This window comes from Emys orbicularis, chromosome 11 (assembly GCF_028017835.1).
Source record: "Emys orbicularis isolate rEmyOrb1 chromosome 11, rEmyOrb1.hap1, whole genome shotgun sequence".
Classification (NCBI taxonomy): domain Eukaryota; kingdom Metazoa; phylum Chordata; order Testudines; family Emydidae; genus Emys; species Emys orbicularis.
Window position 1 is genome coordinate 59913304 of NC_088693.1, and position 25261 is coordinate 59938564.

Below are 25261 nucleotides of genomic sequence, written 5' to 3' on the forward strand. Positions count from 1 at the left end.
GCTGCCCAGTGTGCCGGGACGAGTGGCAGGGTAAGGGGGCAGGGGGTCGGAGAAGGGGCAGGGAGGTTCTGGAGGGGGCAGTCAAGAGACCGGGGGGGTCGGGAGTTCGGGGGGGGGGCGTGGATAAGGTTTTGGGCAGTCAGGGTACAGGTAGGGGGTAGGGTCCTGGGGGGCAGTTAGGGTGGGGGGGGTCTTAGGAGGGGGCAGTTAGGGGACAAGGAACAGGGAGGCTTATATGGCTCTTGGAACATGAGGAACATGGCTCTCTTAATGGCTCTCCATGCGTCTCTGGACCCTCTCAGCTGTCGGGCTTGGACGGAAACATTGCCTGAGGGTAGTGAGAGAATGGGTTATCGGTGAGGTGGGGGTGGGCGTGAGCCCAGTCAATAGGGGCAACCCCTACCAAGATCTGAGCCTTTTCTCACACGCCCGTTAGAGCTCGACATTATGCTGTTTGGGACCCCTCTTTGAGGAAAGCCTCTGGATTGCAAGTCCAACCGCTACCTCCAAGTGGTGAGAGTCGGTAACTGGCTTGGATAGCCAGGCGGATTGCGGAGGACGAACCCACATCCCACATTCAGTGGGGTGTGGGACGGGGTTGGGCAGCCCCATATGGTGCCACATGGATGCCCCCCTGGTAAGGGTAGCCTCCCCCAGGTACGGGTTGACTCCCCCTGGTAAGGGTTAGATTCCCCCTGGTAAGAGTAGTCTCCCCCAGGCACGGGTTAGTTTCCCCCTGGAAAGGGTAAGTTTCCCCCAGGTACGGGTTAGTTTCCCCCTGGAAAGGGTTAGTTTCCCCCTGAGAAGGGTAAATCTTTTAGCTATGGAAAAAAGTAATTTATATTTTTATACCGGATTGGCGCTGGACCGGGTTAATAACGCCCCCGCTGTTGGCTTTGATGCCCCGGCTGACAGTGTTAAATATATTAGGGGTGTGATTAGGGTCGCTGGACCAATGGATAAAAAGGTGTGGACTATAATGAAGTCTCATGAGCATGAGAGTGAGAATCAAGTCCTCCCAGTGGAGCATGGAGAGGAGGTAGAGGAGACTGTTTGTGATGATCATGGTGAGGAGATTTTATCTATCTTACCGATGGTTTTTACAAGGGACACTTTTAATGATTTAACTATGGAAAGTTTTAATCCAGATTTTAAGTATTTAAGTACATTTGATGATCCATATGTTAGCGAATCGAGATATCTTAATGCTCATTTAGTTAATGGGTCTAGTTTATTAAATAGTTTTAGACCAAGTACTGATTTTAATAGGGATCGTAATAAGGATCTTAACAGTACTGGTAGTAATATAAATATATTAGAAAGTAGTTCGTGGAAGGATGGGGTTTTTTATTTAGAGTATCCCGTTGATAGTTTTAATTGTCCAATATGTCCCCAGATATTACCAACATTTGGTAAATGGGCCAAACACATTAATGTGGTTCATAAAAGTAAAGCCATACGAGTTGTATGTAGTAAATGTGGAAAATCTTCTCAATATCATAATATAGCTTGCCACTACCCCAAGTGCATACCCAAGAAGGCGGATACCCCAATGAAGAGCCATACGTGCTCGGTCTGTGGGCTTGGTTTTCATACTAGATCTGGATTGAGCCAACACTGTAGACATAGACACCCTGCTGTGAGGAATGAGCAAAGAAAAGAAGATATGGCTGCTAAAAGTAAGATCAAAGAGGGATCGACTAGATCTCGTATATGGACCAAAGATGAGGTTGCGCAGCTTATACAGTTGGAAAGGAAATATATTGGGGAAAGGAATATAAATAAATGTATTGAGAGCGAGATGAGGACCAAAACGAATAAACAAATATCAGATAAAAGACGAGAATTAGCAAAGAAGAAGTTAGTGGTAACAGGAGATAGGGAGGAAGTGACTGAGGTAGAGGACATTAGAGTAAATATATTAGAAATTCCGCCCCCAAGAGAGAGGATTTTCCCACTAAAAGGACATCCAGAAGTGGATTTAGTGGAGAAAATATGTAAACGGGGAAAACAAAGTAGGGAGGGAAGAGAAATAATAAATAGTTTAGGGGAAATTGAAGGATTATTAAAGGAGGATTTAACAAAAGCTCTCGGATGGGCAATGTTGGAAAAATTATGTTATTCATTAGTAGAGGGAAAGGACCCTAGAAATGAAAGTCAAATAGAGTTGAGGAATAAAGGAAAAGGGAAGATGAGAAAGGAGGGGAGAAGGAAGCAATTTAATGCAATTAGGAGATATGCTACAAAGAAAGCTAAGTATAAATTTTATCAACAATTATTTGATAAGGATAGAAGAAGATTGACTCGCATTATAATGGGAGAGCCAGATAAGGCTAAGTGTGCTATCCCTATGAAAGAAATTGAGGAATACTATGTGAATATTTTGGGAACAATTGGACATGGTAATATGATAGGGTGGCCATCATCCACAGAGAATGCGGATAATGATATATTAATGAGTCCGATCTCTGTGGATGAGATTAGAATAGCTTTAAGAGAAATAAGAAAAGATAGTGCTCCTGGCCCAGATAAAGTAAAAGTGAGCAATTTGTGGGATATTTTTAATTTAGACTCCTTAATATTTACAAAAAATTTTAATATATGGTTTCTAAATAGACAGGTACCAGATGAATTTAAGAAAAATAGAACGATTTTAATACCAAAGATACAAGATGAGGAGGAAATGAAGAAGTTAACATCTTGGAGACCATTGACAATTGGGTCAGTTTGGATTAGAATCTATACCAAAATATTAGCAAAAAGACTGGTGGAAACAGTTAAGATATGTAGTAGACAAAAAGGGTTTATATCCGCCCCTGGGTGTGAGGAAAATATTGCTATATTAGATAATTTGATTAAAGGGGCTAAACGAAATGGGAATGAAATTGCAATAGTGTTCGTAGATCTGGCTAAAGCTTTTGATTCTGTGGGACACGGACATATAATAGCCGGGTTGAGAAGATTTGGTATAGATGAACATTTTATAGATATTATTAGGGACCTTTATGATAATTGCACAACTAGGGTATGGGTGGGTGATGAAGTTACTGAGTCTATTTTAATTAGGAGGGGGGTCAAGCAGGGTGACCCGTTGTCCCCAATTTTGTTTAATATTGCTATGGATCCCCTTTTAACTAGATTAGAAGTAGAAGGAAGTGGTTTTTATGTTAAGGGTAATGGTGTCACGTCATTGGCTTTTGCCGATGATGTGGCAATTTTAAGTAGCTCATATAAAGGAATGATTAAAAATTTGGGTATCTTAGAGGAGTTTTGTAAAAATACTAATCTCTCTGTTAATGTGAAGAAAACGAAAGGCTTTCATATTTTAACTAAACATAAAACCTATGTAGTTAATCCTAAGGATAATTGGCAGATAGGGTCAGAGGAGATTGAATATGTTCAACCAGGGGATTTTGAAAAATATTTAGGAGCTAGAATAGATCCCTGGATAGGTGTAGGGGGACCGGTACTTAAAGAAAAATTGAAAGATTGGAGTGAGAATTTAATTAAGGCCCCATTAAAACCGGCCCCAAAAATATTAATTTTACAGACATATATTTTACCGAAGCTATTTTATAATCTTCTTTTAATAGAACCCCCTTTTAATCTTTTAGACGATCTTGATGTGTTAGTTAGAAAAATAGTTAAAGAGATTTTACATTTACCTCAGTGTACCACAGATGGGATATTTTATTCTAGAGGTAGGGATGGTGGTTTAGCTCTCACTAAGTTTAGTGTGCAAATCCCAAATATGTTAATTCGTAAATGGAGGAGACATATTGTCTCGAGAGATGATTGGATGGACCTATCTTATCTATATGCAGGAGAAAATCTTGTGGATAAAATATTGTCATTTAGTGCAGTAACATCTCATCCCAAGAAATGGAGGGAAGAGGAATTTTTAAGATGGTCAGAACTGAGATGTCAGGGAATAGGGATAAAATATTTTAAAAATGATTTAATTAGTAATTCGATTTTTAGAAACTCTAGTAAAGTTAAATCGTCAGCGTATATCGCAGCATTGCAGCTTAGGGCAAATATTTATCCTACTAGGGAGACATTAGCAAGAGGAAGAGGAGGTGTGAATGCTCTTTGTAGATGGTGCGGTAAAGTGCGGGAGACTGTTCCCCATATCTCAGGACAATGTTATAAGACTAAGAATGCTAGGATAAAAAGGCATAATAGAGTAGTGTCTGCAGTTGTAGATAAGGTTGGTAAATTAGGGTGGAAGGCAATGATAGAGCCCCATTTGAGAAATAGTAAGGGTGAGTTAAGAAAGCCGGATATTATATTTATAAAAGGAGATACAGCAGTGGTGGTTGATGTTACAGTGCGATGGGAGGATAATGCCGGAAGTTTGGAACAAGCCCACAGTGAGAAGGTGGCTTATTATCTTGAGTTAGAGGAAGAAATTAAAAACTTAATGGGAGGTAAAAATATTCACTTCTTTGGTTTTGTGCTTGGGGCGCGTGGCAAGTGGAGTGAAGGTAATAATGATTTGTTACAATTATTGGGAATGGACAGAAGTAAAAATTTTAAGGAGAGTATATGTAGACTTGTTTTATATTCCACTATTGGTATGATGGCTATATTCAGTGACAGGTAAAGATCCCGGAGTTTCCATTCCGTGTATCTTGCCAAAACTAAATTTTAGCTATTTTGGTTTCCATGCTCTAAATTTTCAAATTTTTAATATTGCTTTGAACATTAATTTATTTAGTGTTATTTAATATCTGTCCTTCAATAGAATGGTTTTAATTATATAATAAATACTTATTAATGGATGAAATTCCAATTTAAATTATTAGTTTATTTTTATTTATTTTTATTTTTTTTAATTCCTGGATGTGGATGCGGACTGGCCGCGTATAATAACCAGGAAAGGGCAGGTAGTCATGCCTGTACATAAATAGGTAGGGGGTGGGGTTCTGGAGGGCAGTTAGGAGCAGGGGTCCCAGGAGGGGGCAGTCAGGGGACAAGGAGCGGGGGGGGGGGGGGGTTTGGGAATTCTGGGGCCGGGGCTGTCAGGGGGCAGGAGTGGGGAGAGGGATCGGAGCAGTCAGGGGACAGGGAGCAGAGGGGTTTAGATGGGTCGGGAGTTCTGGGGGGGGCTGTCAGGGGGTGGGGAGTGGTTGGATGGGGCGTGGGAGTCCCAGGGGTCTGTCTGGGGGTGGGGGTGGGGGTGTGGATAAGGGTTGGGGCAGTCAGGGTACAGGTAGGGGGTAGAGTCCTAGGGGGCCAGTTAGGATGGGGGGAGGGTCTCAGGAGGGGGCAGTCAGGGGACAAGAGGCAGGGAGGCTTAGGTAGGGGTGGAGTCCTGGGGGGCAGTTAGGGGCAGGGGTCCCAGGAGGGGGCAGTCAGGGGACAAGGAGCGGGGGGAGGGTTGGGAGTTCTGAGGGGGCCGGGAAGTGGGAGGGGCAGGGGCAGGGCTAGGGCAGGACGGGGGGCGGGGCTAGGGTGGGGCTCCTCCCGTCCTCTTTTTTGCTTGCTGAAATATGGTAACCCTACTAAAAGAGCACTATCAAAAGCTTGTAAAGGGAGATCAGAGAATAAGGAAATGTGGAAGGTGATGGTTAAGGCTGCATGTCTGTCACGGAGGTCACGGATTCCATGACTTTCTGTGATCTCTATGACTTCTGCAGTGGCCAGTGCAGCTGGCTCCGGGGCTGCTCGAACAGATCAGGCAGCCCCTGGAGCCTGCCGCCAGGGCAGGTTCTAGGCACCAGCAAAGCAAGCAGTTGCTTGGGGCGGCAAATTTGCAGGGGTGCAAGAATCCAGCATGGGAGCTGAGAACCAACAGGGGGCCCTGGGAGCTGTAGTTCCTTGGTTAGCTCCCTGCCTATAGAGCCAGCCCTGGAGCAGGGAAAGAACTACATTTCCCAGCATTCCCTTGGCCGCAATTAACAGGAAAGGGAGGGGGAAGGAGTGGAACTGAAACCTCATGCTGCAGCTTGCTGTGAATGGTAGGGACAGAGCCAGCTCTAGGTTTTTTGCCGCCCCCCACCCCAGCCCTGGACTCTCCCCCGCCCACACCCCCTGCTGCCCCAGCTCTGCCCCCCACCTGCACCCCCCTGCTGCCCCAGGCCTGGGCTCTCCCCCCACCCGCATCTCCTGCCATCCCAGCCCTGTGCTCTTCTCCTCCCCCACACCCGCACCCTGCTGCCCCAGCTCTTGCCCGCACCTGCACCCCCCCCCCCCCGCACCTCCTGCCGCCCCAGCCCTGGGCTCTCCCCCAAAGAAAGAATTGGGTGGACTAAATGGACAGTGCACCTCTCTATCTGAAGCCTAGCAAGGGAGATCCCACTAGAATTTAAAATTAAAAGTAAGGGAGGGGAGGCTCTACCAGGACCTGGGCAGCTTTAGGTACAGTACCAGGCACGTAGGAGGATTTACACTTCTGAGCCATGGAAGCAGAAATTGACTTTTCTTTTCCAGATTTAGCTAATATTCAGAAAGGGAATCTAGCACCTGCCTTCCAGATTTGAACACCCTCAAAATTCAGGAGTGCTCAAGCTCAATTTGGGCAGCTGTTACTTCATTTCTCCCAAATCAAATATACTGATCCACTGTAACTTGCTGTAGAGAAGGTAGAATAAATTGAGCAAGAAATGCTTCCCAGTGGTTATTAGGACTGGAATTGCTATTTTCAACAGCCATTGTTTTTTTTGTTTGTTTGTTTGTTTTTAGTTTTAGTTGTTTAAGAGGAAGACAGTAATATTGCATTGGCAAATTCCCTATAGAAACAAAGAATGGAACAAAAGAATAATAAAGGCACCTCAACTTTTCCTCATTTATGTAGGACAGTCTTATAATATGCATCCAGATATCCTTCAATCACACAAGCTGAAAATTGTTCCACTTTACTGCAGTTCTGTAACCATATGGGAACCAATCCTGTCTGTGTTCTGTGCACATCCAAAATTCGTGCTGAATGACCCGCCCTGGGAGCGAGTTACCAATGACCCAGGGCTGGGGCAGCAGGAGGGTGCAGTTGGGGGGGGAGGAAGAGAGGGCGGGGGGGAGGCAGCCAAAAATTTTTTTGCTTGGGGCAGCAAAAAACCTAGAGCCGGCCGTGGCAGCCGCACCGCCCACTGCTGGGGCACTTTGGGTGTAGAAGGGGCTCAGGGTTGGGGTGCGGGGTGGCACTTACTTGGGAGGGCTCCATGGAAGTAGCCGGCATGACCCTGCAGCTCCTAGATGGAGGGGCCAGGGGACTCTGCAGCCATGCGCTGCCTGCACCGACAGGCACTGCCTCCGTAGCTCCCATTGGCTGCGGTTCCTGGCCAATGGGAGCTGCAGAGCCAGAGCTCGTGGCAGGGGCAGCGCAGGGAGCCCCCTGGCCTTTCCTCCCCCTTGGAGCTGCAGGGATATGCCGTTCGGAGCTGAGTAGGGAGCCTGCCAGCCCTGTCAACCCTCCCCCTCCCCAGCACCAGCGGGGGTCCTGGGCTGCATGCTGCTGCCTGCTCTCCCCCAACCCCCCAGCACCAGTGGGGATCCTGGGCTGCGTGCCACCTGCCCCCCCCAGCACCAGCAGGGTTCCCAGCCCCCCCCAGCACCCGCACTACCCCTGGACTGCCCCCCTAGAGAACCCACAGCCCCCGGCCCAAGTTTTAGTTAGGGGAATATAGTACAAATCATGAACCAGTCACAGGCCGTGAATTTTAGTTTACTGCCCATGACCTGTCCATGACTTTTACTAAAAATACCTGGACTAAAATGTTGCCTTAGTGATGGTCAGACTAGCTAAAGAAATTGACTAGCTACAAGTGTGTGTCAAGATGTCTTAAATGCAGCTTCACAAATGTCTGAAAAATGGTGGTTTTTCCAGTTTGTTGCACTGTTATGATGCATGCTTGAAAGAATAGACAGTGATAACCTAAGAAAAAATTCTTCTGTTTTTATGTATTAAGGAGATCTATTTTAACCAAAGGTTATCCTTCATGAGAGAACCTAGGTAGTAAAAGAGAGGCTACTGAAATGATGTGGATAAAAGTGAATGAATGTAATGTGAAACTCACTTATTTAAATAGTTCATACTGCAGTCAAATAGCTTTCATACCACAAATGTTATTGTTGTGTCTTACATGTAAGCAAAGGTCTGGAGATGCTCCAAAAATTCAGAAGAATGGATAGTAGAGAAATGTCTGGGTTGTAAGCGGCTTTCCTTGCAAAAATAAATGCCTCCATTTAGCACGCAAAAAACAGGATTTGGACATTTAATTTGTAGCAGATTAGAGATTGCTTAAAATGGCTGGCATCTACATCTCAGACTATTTTTCTTAACAAGACATCTGTTGCTTTGATTCCCTTGCTTGGATAGACTGGATTAGAAGAGGAGAATCGACCATAATTTTTCTAAAAATTCAAGTTACTACAGAGAAATCATTTTTGTAATTTCTTTCCTCCAAGAGAAGGCTTTTTTAAAAACACATCATCTGATTTTTTCAAAGGGGTTCTAATTCTTATCAATTTTAAACTAGATTGATTGATTAAGGCTGTAGGAGGTCAAATTAATTACCTCAAGTCATACAATCAGTGAGTTAGATCTGGATTTCAATTACTGCCATGTAAATCTGGATTAACACCATTGATTTTGCTAGAGCTGACTGAATGGCACCATTGTTTTTAATTGAATTACTCCGGATTTACAATTGTCTAAATGAAGTCAGAATCTGGCTCAGTGGAGTTTAGATCCTTCTGATGTTCTCATCCTCTTACTCTACTGTAACCTTGTTAAAAATAATAACTGTCCGCTGCTGGAGGCAGGTTAATAGTTTTACTTTGTGTTCCTATCAGCAAGAGGGCAATTATTTAATTTGCTTATAAATCTTGTAGCTACATCAAGAGGACCACTGATCTCTTGATCTAAGAAAGAGGGGAAATGTTTTGTGCAGTGCAAAGAAAGAGACTGCACTCTGTTTCAGTCCAGAGTATAAAAGTAGGCAGCCAGCAAATTTCCAAATCGCTAAACAGATTGGGCACTGATGGTGTCTGTCCAAAAATAATGAAATAAGAACATGGTACCTGCTGAAATGTAAAAGTGCTAACCTGAAAATATTGTTATGCTGAGAGGTACTTGGGACTGACTGGATCACAAACCTCTTTGAGACTGGGTGTAAAGGCATCCTTCAGTTGACATAACTGTCAGGATAAGTTAATCAGAAGTCCCCCACCTAAGACAAAAGCATGTTGTGAACCCGCTCAGGAATTTTGGACTGAATGAGTGGAGGGATTTTGCTAAATGGAAGAGGTGGGGAGGAAGGCAGACCACATAGAAACTAAACAGACAAGAACAGAGGGAGGCAGAGACAAACAGAAAAAGGCCAAGCAGCAGCTGGTAAACACAGTGTGACCTGGAAAAAAAAAAAAGAGAGAGAGAGAGAGCACTTTCGGGAATATTGGCTAAAGAAGCTTGGAGTTGTAAGCTAAGAAACTGCTCCTTTTGTTCTTGGATCCTCCTGCGTTAGGAGAAGCAGGACTTTGTACATTCCTTGTAAATAAACAAGATTTCATCAAATAAAATACCAGACTCCGTCAATTTCTACTTCCAATTAGAACATCCCCAGGGCTCCAAACTTTGACTCACCACTCGGGTCAAACAGGGGCAACAGTGTGATATTTAAAGAGGTAAAAAGAGTGGACGAGAGAGAGTATGCAGTGTTATTGTAGCTGCGTTGGTCCCAGGATATTAGAGAGACAAGGTGGGTGATGCAATATATTTTATTGGATTGACTTCTGTTGGTGAGAGACACAAGCTTTCGGACAGTTAGATTCCAGAGGGGAACTAGGTCCTGGGAGCGGGGCTAGTATAAAAACCTAGATAGTGCAGATTCAGATCTTAGTGCAAGTCAAATACGTTACACCAGATTTAGGCTGCAGTAAAAGAAATCAGAATTGGGCCTAAAGTCTCCACTAACCAACCAAAGAAGATTCAGATTGAAGATTACCAACAACCCAGGAATAACCAAGGGTGTGGGAATGAGTCAGAAAGTTGTGCCTTTTAAATTGGAGGCCAACCTACTGTATGTGTTATCAGGTGTTAAGAATGTAGAAGACAGTCTATTGTGAACCAAAACCATATCATATTACACATAAACCTACATTACACCAGTGCACCCCTAATCCCAGCACCCCAAGCCCCAGACATTTGTTCAGAGCACACACTGCCAGAAAATGACTTAAGGCATCCATATACCCTCGTTCATGGGCAGTGTGCCTTCAGTTATCAAATCAGACACATGGAGGAGTTATATCACCCAGTAGCCTTTAATGCTGCATCTATTCAAAACTGAACAGAAAAGCATATTCCAAAATCCTTTCATAAATAAATCCTTAGAGTCCTCAATCTAGCTGGCAGAACCTACATGCTACACTTAAGTTAATGCAGAAAACAGTAAACAGCTAAATTAGCCCACTATAGTTTGTTAAAATATGCAGTGTAGACATACTAATGACAATACAGTTAATTATAAAGTATTTTATTGTAATAACTCCTTTTGCTTCTGAAAAAAATTGGTAAGAAATTAATGCCACTCTTACACTACAATCCACGTGAGCATCAAGTTAGTGTGAATTGCCCACTCCACTGCAAGCAAATACTACTTGTCAATATACCATTAAGTCACTGGTAGTAAATGCTAAGAAAATTTAATGTATTCACTAGAATTCTGCAGTGTGCTATGGATACTTTTTCCATCGCTTTGCCAGACACCAATTCTGTTGCTTCAATGTGCACAGGCCTAGTCTACGCTAACATTACGTCAATTTAAATTGCCAGCTGTCGACCTACTTGTGCTTAAATTTATCTCTGACTAACATAAGTGCCCCATTACAGTGAGCCAGTAAAGCCACCTCCACAAATGGCATGGAGCCATGGTTGACCTATTGAGGTCAATGCAGTGCAAGTGTAAACATGCATGTAGTGCATGACCTGTGTCAACTCTAACAGTCCTCCAGAAGCTGTCCCACAATGCCCCATTCCCTGCAACAATGACTGCTCTGGTCACAATTGCAAACTCCACCGCCCAGGAGTCACAGAAACCAGAAGACAGCCCCACCTTTTAAAGCGCCTTGCATATTTTTGAAATGCCTTTTCTTGATTGCCTCCCTTGATGAGTACAGCTAGCAGCTCTAACTTCTTGTATGCATCTGCCCAACCAACCATGCTGGCTCCATAGAGTAGACAGGAGATATTGGATCTCCTGGGCCTGTGGGGAGAAGAGGCTGTACAAGCATAGCTATGGACCAGCTCTAGAAACATGGACATCTGCAAACAGAATGCATGGAGGATGCAGGCAGAGGGGAATAACAAGGATCAGTAGCAGTGCCACATGGAAACTAAGGAACTGCGCCAGGTATACCAAAAGGCCAGGGAGTGCAGCAATCAATCTGGTGCTGAGCCACAGATGTGCTACTTTTACAAAGGCCTGCATGCCATACTTGGTGGAGATCCTACCAGTACCCTTCAGGAAACCTTAGAGAAGCCTGAGACAGAAAGCCCTGCCATGATCAGTGATGAAGAGAAAGAGGAGGGGACAGTTGGGGGGCTTCAGCTGTCCCATGAGCCAGAACCTATTCAAGACTCCACCACAGTCCTGGCAGCTAAGCATGGACAAGCCAAATGAAGGGGAAGGGACCTTGGGTAAGTGTGCGCATACGTTTTTCCTTACAGTGTTTAAATTTAAAGAGGTAGCAGTACAACAAGCAGAGGTAGTGTTGGCATCTGCTTTTCATTCCCCTGTTGAGTTAAATGGCGAGGGGAAGACAGGGGAGGCCATGTGGAGCAGTTTGTGTATATGTACATAGGGAGATGTCCCTTGTATCCTCCAGCGAGATCTTGAGGAAACTTTAATGGAAATACTCTGCAATAATCTCCAAAGGTTGATAAGGCTGGCTGCATTATTTCTTCCTTCTTGGTAGGACACTTTCCCACAGCACTCTGTGATGAGTTTGGCTGGCACCATTGCAGTAAACAGACAAGAGGCATATGGGCCCAGGTGGTTTCAGAACGCCAGTAGCAGCTGTGCTCTCTGTGCCTTTGTTGCCTTCAGGAATGAGATATCAGCTTAAAACCACCACTGCCTGTGGATAGAATCATAGAAACCATGTTTTCTAGACCTTTAATCATTTTTGTTGCTCTTCTCTGGACTTTATCCAATTTGTCCACATCCTTCCCAAAATGTGGCGCCCAGAACTGGACACAATACTCCAGTTGAGGCCTAATCAGCACAGAGTAGAGTAAAAGAATTGTGCCATTGCCTTATACTCATACCCATGGAATAAGAACTGAACATTTATTGTTTCATGCAACTGAAGTTCCCTCCCCCATACTCATCCCTAGCGGGCAAAAGTTATTATGGCTGGGGTTGTGGAGCGGTGCTGTGCAGAGGTGCTCCACAGCCAAAGTGTCAATAAACGTGTCTTATTAAAAGTTTTTATGGGAATAAGGGAAGGGAGTTTTGAAAATTTTCTTTCCCTTTCTGTTATGACTGTAAATCCAATGATACATCTGTCTGTTTTTATCAGCAGCAGTTGCTGCCGTTGCAGCTTTGAGGGATGTCCCCTCCATACCTGCAGTATGGCTAACCCTGATGAGGAGGAGAAAAAAGAGGATGAGGGAGAACATGTTCAGCGAGATTGTGCAAACCAATGCTGCGTTGGACCACAAACACCAGGCATGTCAGACAGCATGGAGAAGGAAAGAGGGGACAGGAGACAGGCCCAGGAATCCCAGCAGGAAAAGGAGAGGAAGATGCATCAGGACATCATGGGTCTTTTCAGGCAGCAAACCCAAATGATGCTGACCCTGATTGACCTACATGTCCAAAAATCCTGGCCTCCCCACTTTTTGCAGTCCTTGGAGAACTCCACAGTAGCAACTCCCTACACCCCCCCCCCCACATTCCATGTGGCATCATAGGCCACCTCCTTACCCCCACCATTCCATATGGGGGGACAGCAAGGAAAACCACAGCTTCACAATTATGTGAGAGCCACAGCTACATGGACTACATTTGTGCAATGAAATGGAAAGAAATTATTGCTGCCTTTCCAATTTCAAAGTCCCATTTCCAGGCCCAAAGAACACTCCATCACAGAACACTACTATAGCTGACTGTTAAAGTGTGGTTTCAAAGCCTCCTTCAGCTGCATAACTGTACATTGGGCTCCTGTAATAGCCTGTGTCTGGCTGTTCAAAGTCAGCAGACAGCTTCTCCACCTCTTCCCAGTCAGCAGCTTTCCCCCCTTTGCCTGACAGATGTTACGCTGGACACATCAGGCAGTTACAACCATTGGGATATTTTTCTCACTGAGATCCAATCTAGTGAGTAAGTGCTGCCGGCATCCCTTCAATCTACCAAAAGCGCATTCAACAGTCATTCTACACCTGCTGAGTCAGTCGCTGAATCTTTCCTTGATGCTATTGAGGCTTGGGGCTCATGTATAGCTTCATCAGCAAGGGGTAGACTGGGTCCCTCAGAATCACTATTGGCATTTCAATATCTCCAAAGGTAATCTGCTGGTCAGGAAACAACGTGCCTGTTTGCAGCTTTCTCAACAGTCCTGTGTTCTTGAAGATACGAGCATAATTCACCTTCCTTGACCAGCCCACATCAATATCAGTGAAGCGTCCCCAGTGATCCACCAACGCTTCGATAACTATAGAAAAGTAGCCCTTTCTGTTGAAGAACTCTATGGCAAGGTGAGCTGGTGCCAAAAAAGCAACGTGCATGCCATCTATTGCCCTCAGTCCAATTCAGGAACTTCACTGCTATAAAACCATCCACTATGTCCTGAATATTGCAAATAATCACAGTCCTGCATACCAGGAGACAAATAATGGTATGATGACACTTGCATGATGACAGCCCCCACTGTGGATTTTCCAACTCTAAAATTATTTCCCACTGACTGGTAGCAAGCAATCCAGTGTTCCAGGCTCCCAGAGCGTGATCACAATTCACTTTTCCACTGTCAGAGCAACTCTCATTCTGGTGTCCCTGCGCTAGAGGGTTGAGGTGAGCTCTGAACACAGATCCAGGAATGTGGCCTTTCACATCAGAAAATGCTGCAGCCATTGCTCATTGTCCTGAGCCTGCATTATGATACGATCCCACCAGTCAGTGCTCAATTCATGGACCCAAAAGCAGTACTACACTGTCTGCAGCTGCTCCATGAACACCATCAACAACCTGGAATTATTTTCTGATATGTTCCTCTGCAAAATGTCCAAGAAGAAATTGTCATGTCCCCTGTGTTCTTGCGGTACTTCCTGAGTGTCTGAAAATACAGGAGAATCGTGTGTCCTGTATTTGCAACATTCATGAGAATAGTGCAGAGCATTGTGGGCTCCATGCTTCTGTCTGAGATGGTGGACACCAAAATGTGCTGCACAGGTTTGTGGGATTTTAAAAAAAAGGCACAAAAATTATGGGATGGAGTAAGTTGCATTCTGGGAACCTGACCCCTAGCTCCCAGAGATTCCTTGGCAAGTCATTTCTATCCCACAACACATTGCGAAAAGTTCCCAAAAGATATCGTGTCAAACAGCAGCGTGAGGCACACTGAGATACCTACCCGTGGTGCACCGTACTTTACATCAACACAATTACACCTAAGAATATGCGCAGTGCTGACGCAAGCAGCCAAGTATGCATGCACATGAGCAATGCACAAACTTTGGTGGCTACACAGCAATGTAACTTGCATCAACCAAAGTTTGTAGTATAGACATGGTCACATAATCCTTACGTTTACCTCTAGTTTGGCATCCAGCTCTGCATCAGATGCAACCACATGCTCGTCTTCTTTCTTTCCTGTAACTTTGATTAGGACTTGCTTTGTCTTCCAGTATTTCTTCTGCATTCTGCTGACTACAGACTGGTCTTCTGACCTATATTTTCCATTGGTATCCTTGGAGTGACTATGAGAAAGAGATAAGTAAACAGATCAAAGAATTGTTTCAACAATTTACTATGTATACAACAAAGCAAGAAATTAATAAAATATTACCAATGCAAAACAATTTTTAGCCAATCAGTGCTGATATAGTACTTTCTGAATGCTCTTTGAAATCTATTTGTGCATTATGTTTAGTTGGTATGAAAGCCCCATAGTCCATCATAATGATGTCTGAATTGGTACTTTACATATTTTTAATCATTAGGGCTATTTACTGCAGCGTAGCTGGAAAGTGATTAGTACAATTAGAGCTATATGGAAAAAGGAATTTTGATATTTCAATATTTGTTTTCATCCCAAACTGGGATGGGAACTCAAATTTTCACAAAACAAAAAGGTCTGAAAAATTAACATCTTGACAATGTTATTTTGCAAAAATTATTTTAAGAATTTTATTTTATTTTTAAGAAATAATTATTTTAATTTAAAAATATTGTCAAAATATCAATTTGAAATAATACTCTTTACTTTGAAATAGACAGTTAAAAATTATTTTCCTTTTGGAGCTGACATTTCACTTTTCTCAAAAGAAAATGTTTTGACAAACCCATATTTTTCCAATGGGAGAAAAAGTTCATTAAAAAAAATGTAACCAGCTGTATATACAATGTTGCAGGTATCTGTAAACTTCCAATTTTCTACCCCACACATAGCTACTTCACCGAACATGATGCTTCTGCTTATGGCCACTGACTAAACAAAGCTCAGAATTCCTAGCTACTTTAAAATGTGTAGAATATAGGCACTGGAAAAACTAAATGAGGGAACTTTTTGGCTCAACAGCTCAGATAACTGATTTTCATTCAATAGAAATGATATCAGTGTTTTGTCTATATAGCTGTTAGATATATTGAATGTTAGCATGCTTTCAAAGGTTCAAAGGTAATTTCCAACCGACTCAACAAAAACCACATCTGTTCATGAAATATATACTGAATGCCACAGGCGCCGACTTTGTGATTTCCCGAGGGATGCTGGACCCCTGCTCTGCCCCAGGCCCCACCCCCACTCTGCCCCTTCCCCCCGCTTCTTCCTGCCCCTGCTTCCCCTCTTCCTCCCAGAGCCTCCTGCACACTGCTAACAGCTGATCGCAGTGGATGGGAGGCGTTGAGAGGAGCTGATTCGCGGGGCTGCCGGTTCCGTGGGTGCTCCAGTCCCAGAGCATCCACAGAGTCAGCACCTATCATGACTGCCCCAAATAACAAAGTCAAAGGGACATAACTTGCCTCAAAATTTGTATCTTTCAGTTTCTCCAAAGTCACACCAGTTCAGCTCTTGTGTGAAGACCTGACAAGTATTGGTTGACTTTCACTAGAGAGTCCATTGGAAGACATTTCACAGGTTTGCAACATTTACATGTTTTAATTTTGTATAAAAATAATCTAATTGCCAAACTGACAATACACACAAAAAGAACAAAGCTAAATAAAATTTGTCATAGTTTGATTTCTTCAGCATTCTTTAGTATAACTCACTTAATTGGGACAATCTGGTGGATTCCAATTCATTCTGATTAAGCATCTGTCTCATTTAAACAAAGTTCATCTAACTTTACAATGTTAACAGGAGTACTTGTGGCACCTTGGAGACTAACAAATTTATTAGAGCATAAGCTTTCGTGGGCTACAACCCACTTCTTCGAAAGCTTATGCTCTAATAAATTTGTTAGTCTCTAAGGTGCCACAAGTACTCCTGTTATTTTTGCGGATACAGACTAACACGGCTGCTACTCTGAAACTTTACAATGTTGTAACTGCATACGGCTGCACCTCTCTTTGTAATTCACAGGACAATTAACGCTTGTCTTCACTTCTGAGTTAGAGAAGTTAGAATTATACCTAGATTGGTGCCCCAGTTCAAGTCCCATCCACACACAAAAAACCCTTGAGTGTGGGGGGTGCTTGTAACTGGAGTTGTCTGGTCTGTCGGGTTACAGGCTACAGCTGCAGTTAGCACAACTTGTCAGCTACTAACATGACCACTCTACAGCTCAAATGTTATTTCAGAGTGTGGCCACTCTCACTCCATGTAGGCTAATTTAAGAAAAGTTAACCTGAGGCTAAATAACCTGATTAACTCTACAGTGAAGACACATCCTTAGACCAAAATAATCCCAGCTAGGCAACTGGAGCAATTTTGATCATCCTATTAAAACAACAGAAAACTCATTCTGTTTTATTAGGGATAGGGGAAAGAAATCTGACTGGTTAATTTCTGTTCTTCAAAAGGGGGTGTGCGTCACATAGGCACTGACTCTGTGGGTGCTCCAGTCCTGGAGCACCCAGGGGAAAAAAAATGAGCACCCACCAGCAGCACCCCAATCAGCCCCGCCCCTCCCCCCAGCATCTCCCACCTGCTGGCAGCCCCGCCAATCAGTGCCTCCCCCTCCCTTCCACCGCGATCAGTTGTTCCGCAGTGTGCATGAAGCGGGGGGTGGGGGGGGGAGGATGATGGCGGGGCATGCTCAGGGGAGGGGGCAGAGCGGGGGTCAGGAAGAGGGAGGGCGGGAACAGAAATGAAATAGTGAGCACCAAATTTTTACTCTTTGTCACACATTTCTACCTCTTGACTTGTTTAAATATTTATTTGACATAGCCCCTATTATCTTAAACCACATCTAGAACATGCCAGGATAGATAGGGAACACTAGCAAGAATGGGACTAAAAACAAAAAAGCTCTAATAGGATTATTAAACTTGCATAGAATAGTCCCAGATATCTTACAACTATTTAGATACGTGGACAGTTCATTGTACTGTTTGGAACTGGTAACAACAACAAATGCTAAACATGTCTATATAATAAAGAAGATATTGTAATTTTTAATGAAGAAATTAAAGCCTGTGGACATGCACATATGTTAGGTGGCTCTAGAGGATCAGGGCTAACCATCTGTCATTGCCATATCATTTTTCAGTATATTGATCTTAAATAAAGAAGAGAAAGTCTAAACAGCTTCACAACTTTAAGATCCTGTCAGATATTGTATTAGAAGAAACAGTTATTTGAAACCTTGCAATTCTAGAAGCCTTGTAAAATGATGCCAGACACAACATCTCCATTTGATACATGCAAGCTTGATTTAGAAACTGGATCAGATGTGCTTTGCATTGCAGATCAGCACTACTGGATACTATGGCTCTTGAGGCCTGATCCTGCAGGTTATTAGATGTGACTGATTTGGAACTGCTCTGTAATTTATGAATACTGCATGTTGACCTGGTTATTGGGATGTTTAATGTATAAGTGTATTGATTTAGTTTTAATAGGACGAGAAAAACAAGAAGGATAGGAAAGAATGGCTCAAAATAAGTCCCTTCTCAGCAAACATTTGAGAGTTAAGCGACAGTGCCCAGAAAGGAAAAGCCTGAGAAGACAGGAGATCAAAAGAGATGTGGCAAGTTTAACTAGGACTGCTCTTTCAAAAGAAGGGGGAGAGAGTTGTTTGGGGGAACCACACTGAGACACAGGGACCTACTGAGTGTGTTGGAAGAAGTTAGGTCTGCCTAGTTTACAACCAGGTGACGATAAGACTTTAGGTAAGAGAGAAACGTGTAGACGGTTTTAAATTTCTTTTTCTCTAAATGCATTGTTCCTACTGTTAAAAATAAACAATACTTATGTTTTAAGATGACAGTTTTATCACAGTATGCCATTGGTCAGAGACTCCCAGAGAAGAACTGCAGGTGTTTGAACTCAGTTGGTCCTGCAGAGTAAGAACAGTTGATACACAGGGTATTGTAGCCAATAACTTGGTCTATTTATGAGAGATTTGTCGAATTCCATCCCAGAGTTGACCAGATACTTGAGGGCATGCACTTAGAGAGACCAGAAAGGGGACAGAGGTGCCCGGTAACCATGATACTGAGCATCTCTCTGTTTCTCAAATGAAGTTCATGAAGACCTAACTGGGGCTATTTCTACCAAAAAGTAACTGTCACTTTTATGAAAGACCCTATCCTGCAAACTTGCAGTTTCCTATCAGCTTCAGCAAGACTCCACATGGGCATAGGGGTCAATCTGCACAGATCAGCTTGCAGGATTAGTGCTTGAAGCCCCAATCCTGCAAACAGTTCTGTATATGCTTAACATTGCATAACTTTCAATGGGACCATTCATGTGCTTGTATGTTTGCAGGACTGGGATCTAACTATGTAAACAGTGTATGCAGCCATATAGAATAGATGAATTCCTAGGAGGCAAACATGGGGTGTGTGTGTGAAAATCTCCTTCAAGAACATAAATGCAGAATGTTAAAATAAACCTTTAGGTTGACAAAAGTAAATAAAAAGGGAATATCAAAGCTAAGGCTGACACACTAGAACAGACTTGTGCCCATGGAACCCAGGCTGCAAGTACTGATGGTGTAAGTCTACCTGGAGTGTTGCTTCCTGCAATAGGTGTTGACCCTGTCCACATCAGCAAGGCAAATTACTTCAATAGCAGTTGAGAAGGGATCCAGGGGATTAGTCTTTTATACAGTGTGGACTCAACCTAGGAGAACTTTCATATGGAAGACTGTTTAAACAAGAGAAAGGTGGCTGGGTACTGAAGGAGAGGAACATCAGATAAGATGGGAAAGAGAGAGTATTTGTGCCCTAGCCAAAACTGGCTTTTACATTTTTTTCAAATGCAATCTTGAAAACCATTACAGGAAATAATTTTGTAGCCTCTATTAATCTAAGGTGATGGGAGAAACACCTTTTAAAAATATATATAATTTTCAAGCCTATGTTACTGCTTTGGCTAAAAAACAGTGTGAAGCTTTCCTCTTTTCCACATGACTGTGCTACCTGAAACACTTTTCAGGTCACTTCTTGTAAACCGCTTCAGGGTCAGGGAACGCTCATGTTGTGGAGGAGTTACCAAGAAAACAAATTCAATGCATAGGACAGGAGATAGAGGGATAGTAGGAAAAGAAATTACTCAAATGAAACATTTTTTAAAAGATTATTTTGTTTCTTTTAACATTATAAACCATGTGCAGTCTTTTTACAGCCTTTTTTCCCCAGGAAGGATAATGCTAAATTTTTTCAATAGGCTCTCTTTTTTCAGCAATATTTTTCTTCTGGGTATTATATGTTGCTATAAAGTAACACACTCCTGACTCACCTAGGATGGCTATCCATTCTGCTGTGGCTCTTGTTACACCTATGGAAATAGACCAAAAAATATTTTTTTCTCTTCTTTCCACTTCCACCACGTCATTTGAGAAAAAGCACATTTAGTACAGAGACGGAACAGCAACTGAAAGCTGAATCATAAAAGAGCAATAAAAAGAAATTTCTTATATGTTGGGCAGGATACCATGGTCAGGGGTAAGGTTACAGGAGGGAGAAGGGGACTTGACCTAAAACAATATTTCAAAAGAGAGAGACGAAAAAATCTCTCACTTATCTAAAGTTGTTGAGAACTTACAGAAATCAAGCTTCAGGGCTGTGGGAGTAAGAAATTAAAACTAGAGTTGGTTGGGAATTTTTCTATTAATTGTTTTTCGTTGGAAAATGACAATTCATCAAAACCAAAACTGTTCACAGGAAAAGGTCAGTTTCAATGAATTTCCCAGGTCGAAATAAATTTCAAATTGTTGAAATGGGATGTTTCAACATTTTCTAAACCAAAAAGTTTTTTTTAAACTACTTTGTTTCAAAATGTAAGTTAATTTATAGGGGGGGGGGAAGGTGGAATAAAAGGTCAGAATGAAACATTTCAATTGATCCAATCTGGATTATTGGTTCACAACTATTTGAGATTTTGACTTTGTCCCAATTTGGGATGGGAAAATTTCTAAAATCTCATATTCTTCTGGGTTGGGAAACTAGTTTCCTACCTAGTTGTGATGAAAACAAAACCTACTTTTTCAATCCCCAGAATAGCACTGGGCATTAATAGGGTGACCAGGTGTCCGGTTTTCGACCGGAACACCTGATCAAAAAGGGATCCTGGCGGCTCCAGTCACCACGGCTGACCGGGCCATTGACTGTCCAGTTGGCGGCGCTGTGCAGCGGGGCTGGCAGGCTCCCTGCTAGCCTCCGCGCCACGCGGCTCCCGGGAAGCAGCCGGCTCCTACGTGTAGGGGCAGCCAGGGGGTGCTGCACGCATATGTGGAAATAGCCCTCTTATTTCCTACTAAGATGTTACTCTGACCAAACATCATCTGCTCCTGTTTTTTCATTTGTTGTCTCCTGTACTCAGCTGATGCTTAGGTCAAGTTGTTCCTCCCTCTCAATTGAGGGGGAGGGTCTTTAGTTTTGGGTGGGTATAGGCTTCAAATACCACAAATCAGTCTGGGTTCTAGGACACGAGGGGTGTGGGTTAGAGCCCAAGTCCCACTGTGACTCGGGTCCAAGCCCTGCCATTTTGCAGGGTGAATGCAGGTCAAGCCGCAGACCTGAGCCAGAAGGTCTGAGTAGTGCAGTATGGACATGTTAACGTGGCTGTGAGACCTGGGTCCAACAATTGTAAACCTGGGTTTACAATGCAGTGTGGTGCTCAATGCTCAAGCTGGCTAGGAAACATCAAGTCCACAAGCCTGTATCTTGCAGACCTGGGCTTAGCCTTAGAAATCCAAATCTGAGACCAGTCTAAAAGCCTATTTGGGCACGTATGCCTCTGAGCTGAGCTAATTAAGTTGTAAAGTCTGGAGGAGAGGGACAAGGTATGCCTAGGCTTACATTCAGCGTAGAGTTAGTAGAACTTGAGTTAGCAGTCCTGGGTTTGTTAACCTAGGGCTTGAGCGTTGTCACTCATTTGTAGCCCCACCTTAGGAACTGTCGAATCCTGTGTCCCAACATAGGGTTCCAGTGTCTACACTGTATTATGCGAGCCTGAGTCCAGCCACCCATACCCCAGACTTTTTAGTGTACTCCCAAAATGTGGCTGCTTAGCCTCGGATTAGCGTGATTTGTGTGTAGACGCGTGGCGCGGGGGGGAGGCTAGGCTTGAGTCTGAGTTCAAACTTTGGGTTTATACTGCAGTGTAGACATACCCACAGTGTCTTCATACCTGTTAGTACAGACCCCAGCACACTGGGTCTCCAGTTTGATTGGGATCTGTAGATGCTGTAAAAATCTGATAGTTGATATCTGACGGTAGTTTGAAGACATGTGTTAAATGTTATTCAAATGAGAGGGATGCCAAGTAGCATCCCCATGAGCCAATGAAAATGAAATCCCATTTTAAGCCCTGCACTAAGGGCCCTCATGGAAATTTGGGGTAGAAGGGCCCTGGTAGCCAGGAGAAGAAGAAAAAAGTTGCTGAGAACAGTAAGAGGCATGCGTGGCAGTAACTGGCAGTGATGAGGTGCTATGTGTTGGGGGAGCAGTAACTGGTAGTGATGAGGTGCCAGAATGTAGGGGGCATGAACTGGCATTGAGGGGGAATGCTGTGGGGGCACTAAGATTTTGGGGGGTGCAGTAAGTGTCATTGAGGGAGATGGGGGAGGCTGTGGGTGGGGGAGGCGGTAACGGGTGGGGGGGCGCGTGCTCTGAGTGTGTGGAGAATAACGGGCAGCGGGGGGGGGGCGTGCTGTGTATATGGGGGGCCGGTAACGGGCAGCGGGGGGGGGGGGCGCGCGCTGGGGGGCGGGGCCAGGGAGCCCTGCGGAGGGGCAGTAGGTTTACGGTGGGGTGCCGTGAGGGGCTGGGAACCCTCTCCACTCCCCCCCCCCAGCCCGGTGTACGGCCACGGACAGTCACTCACCGCCATGCAGCCTGCGGGGGCCGGTGACAGGAGTCCCCAAAGCAGCCGGGGCCGCTGACGGTTCCGGCCCGTTGGCCCCCACTCAGCGTTGTAGCAGGTGCCGGCTGTGGAGCTTCCCTGGGACCAGGCGAGCCGCCCCGCCTCCGAGCACTCGAGACCGGTAGGAGCTGTCTGTCACGGCGGAGCGGGTCAGGTGGCGGCTGGGGGGTTGTACTCCCGCCCCGCCCCGCCCCGCCCCGCCGGACTGACACGGGCCAGTAGGGAACGGGGGGCATCCGTGACCTCAATCTGCAGAGCACCTGGCTCTGCCCGGGGCCAGCAGGCCCCACGTCCCATTCCTCGGGCACCCCCTCTACACCCCATTTTGTGCTGTCTGGTTGCTGCCCTGACACCCAGAGGTGGCGGCATTTCAGTGGTACCTTTATAAATAATGGGTGTGTGACCTACTGTGGGGTGAAAGGGTGCATGTGCCCTCAAATATTTAATCCAGCCTTAGTTGATGTTGTCATGTTGTCTTCTGGTGGTGGTTGTTTGCCCAAGGGTACAGGGGGCTTTACAGGCAAGTAAGAAGACATGGGCTCTGCCCTTTTAAACTTCCACTCTAAACTAGACATGGCATTGCCTAATAGTGTCAACCAGCCAAGGATGGGGATGGGTACGATACAGGTTTTCTCCTTGTCTCCTATATAGGCATAAAAGTGAGAGCTAATAGCACAGGCCAGAGCAGCGATGCCTGATGGAAAGCTAACCTGGAATTAATTTTGTTTTGAGAAAATCATCTCCACTGTCATTCCAAATCCTATGGACTACTTATGGCCCCGTTTAATTTTGAAGATGGTGACCAGCTCCAAAGGTAATAGAGGTATGCAGATTTTGCTGTGTATTCCAGTGACATTTAAAATGTCACATTTTTTCCCCAAATATTTAATTGTGTTCCAGTTGAGGGAACTCTGAAAACAAGACCTTTAAAATGGGGTGGGGGGAGGGAGGAAATCCTGCTGAGACTGTTCTTCTCCTTGCATTCAACAAAAATCATCCAGAGTGAAAGATGTACCTCTGAGGTAAAAAGAGAAATGAGGAAAGTCAAGTGGGGAAAAAAATGAACACAAAACTTAAGTATTGCTCTGTGTCAAAAACTAAGTAGGCAGCCTCTTGTCTTAAATAACTGCTTTAAAATATTGCTCTATACTGTCCAGTACAGTATTATTTGATGTATACTAAGAGACAGCTTCTGCTAGCAAACCTTTGATAATTGCTTAAAGTTTTCAATGTAAGTAAAATGTATAAGAAAAATGAAAAACAGTTGTAAAGACTTTTCAGTTAATTAAGAGATTGACCAAAATTGTGATTCTTAGAGCAAGACTGGTGAAAGAATAGTTAGCTATACAATTCGGTCCTCACAGCAGTGAAACATAGTTGAATATCTTTGTGGAATTGTCATAAATCCCATCCAGTATTCTCAAACTATTGATTTATTCCACACTACTGCCCCAATCCTGCAAGTTTCCATGGCCAGACCCTGTGCTTATGTACAATAACTTGCAGGATCAGGGCTTAAAAGGAAATCAGCACTAGAATTTTCCTTTTTTTTTAATGCCAACTTCAAAAAAGAAACTCACAAGCAGGCTATTGATTAGACAAGGTATAGAAGAAAGGAAATTATTTTTAACTTAAACAGGAACAAAGTAAAAATCTGACATGGCACTTCTTTCCTATCCAAAAGTTAAAAGGCACTTTTAATTGCAAATCCTACAGTCCTCACCCAGGCAAAAATGAGTAAATGCTGCAATATGATCACTTGTCATTCACCTTATTGTTAAAGAAACAAACTGTTTCCCAGTTTATTTATATAGTTCCTTGGTCTGCATGTATAGTTAGGACACACAAAATTGTACAAGAAAAATATGCAAAAATATATTGGTCAGAAGTAGAATCATCTTCAGATGGGATACTCAAGCATCCTTGGTTCTAGAGAATTTTCATTGTGTTCCAAGAATTCATTCACTATTTGTCCCCTATTTTAAAATCAGCTCATATTGACCATTCAGATTGGTATGATGAAAGAGGTAAACACACATACTCCTGGAAAAACTGCTTCATTAAGACCTTTGTAAATTAGAGCATAGGACCAGAACAGAATCTATAAAACATTTTCAAGGCCAGTTAAACAATTTTCCTTAATCTCTAGATAGACTCTGAATGTAAATTGAGTAGCGAGCAGGGGAGATACTGATGTAATCTTGTATTGTGTAACATCTGGTATCATTTTATAACGTTGGGCAAGTTATAGTGCTTTTCTAAATTAAAAAACAACAACCATGAACCTTTTGAACTACAACCCGTGTGTAATCCGAAGGTGACCACAAACACTAAATACAATGGATCATAATACTGTAATTTCAAGTGGGCCTTTTTTGATCGTTACAATTTGATAATTTGATAATTACTTAAAACTTCAGCTGGTCACTCCAGTGATGCAACTGTAGCAGACACAAGATTTTGACTCATTGCCTGAAACATGTCACAATTCTCTTATGCTGAAAGAATGCAGATCTTGCAATTATGGATATGGTTCTACCAGTACTGGCTGTTGGATTTC

General features: G+C 43.7%; 1 protein-coding gene across 1 annotated transcript in view; it reads right to left on the reverse strand.

The window, feature by feature from the left end:
• ICA1L (islet cell autoantigen 1 like) overlaps nt 1-22040 on the reverse strand; it is a 56284-nt gene extending 34244 nt beyond the window's left edge. The window contains exons 1-3 of the mRNA XM_065413605.1: nt 21967-22040; nt 20074-20112; nt 14758-14923 (exon numbers count right to left, since the gene is read on the reverse strand). Of these exons, the coding sequence (XP_065269677.1) occupies nt 14758-14923; nt 20074-20090 (183 nt within the window). The 5' untranslated portion in view covers nt 20091-20112; nt 21967-22040. The remainder of the gene's footprint in view (nt 1-14757; nt 14924-20073; nt 20113-21966) is intronic.
• Nucleotides 22041-25261: the final 3221 nt, after the last annotated feature.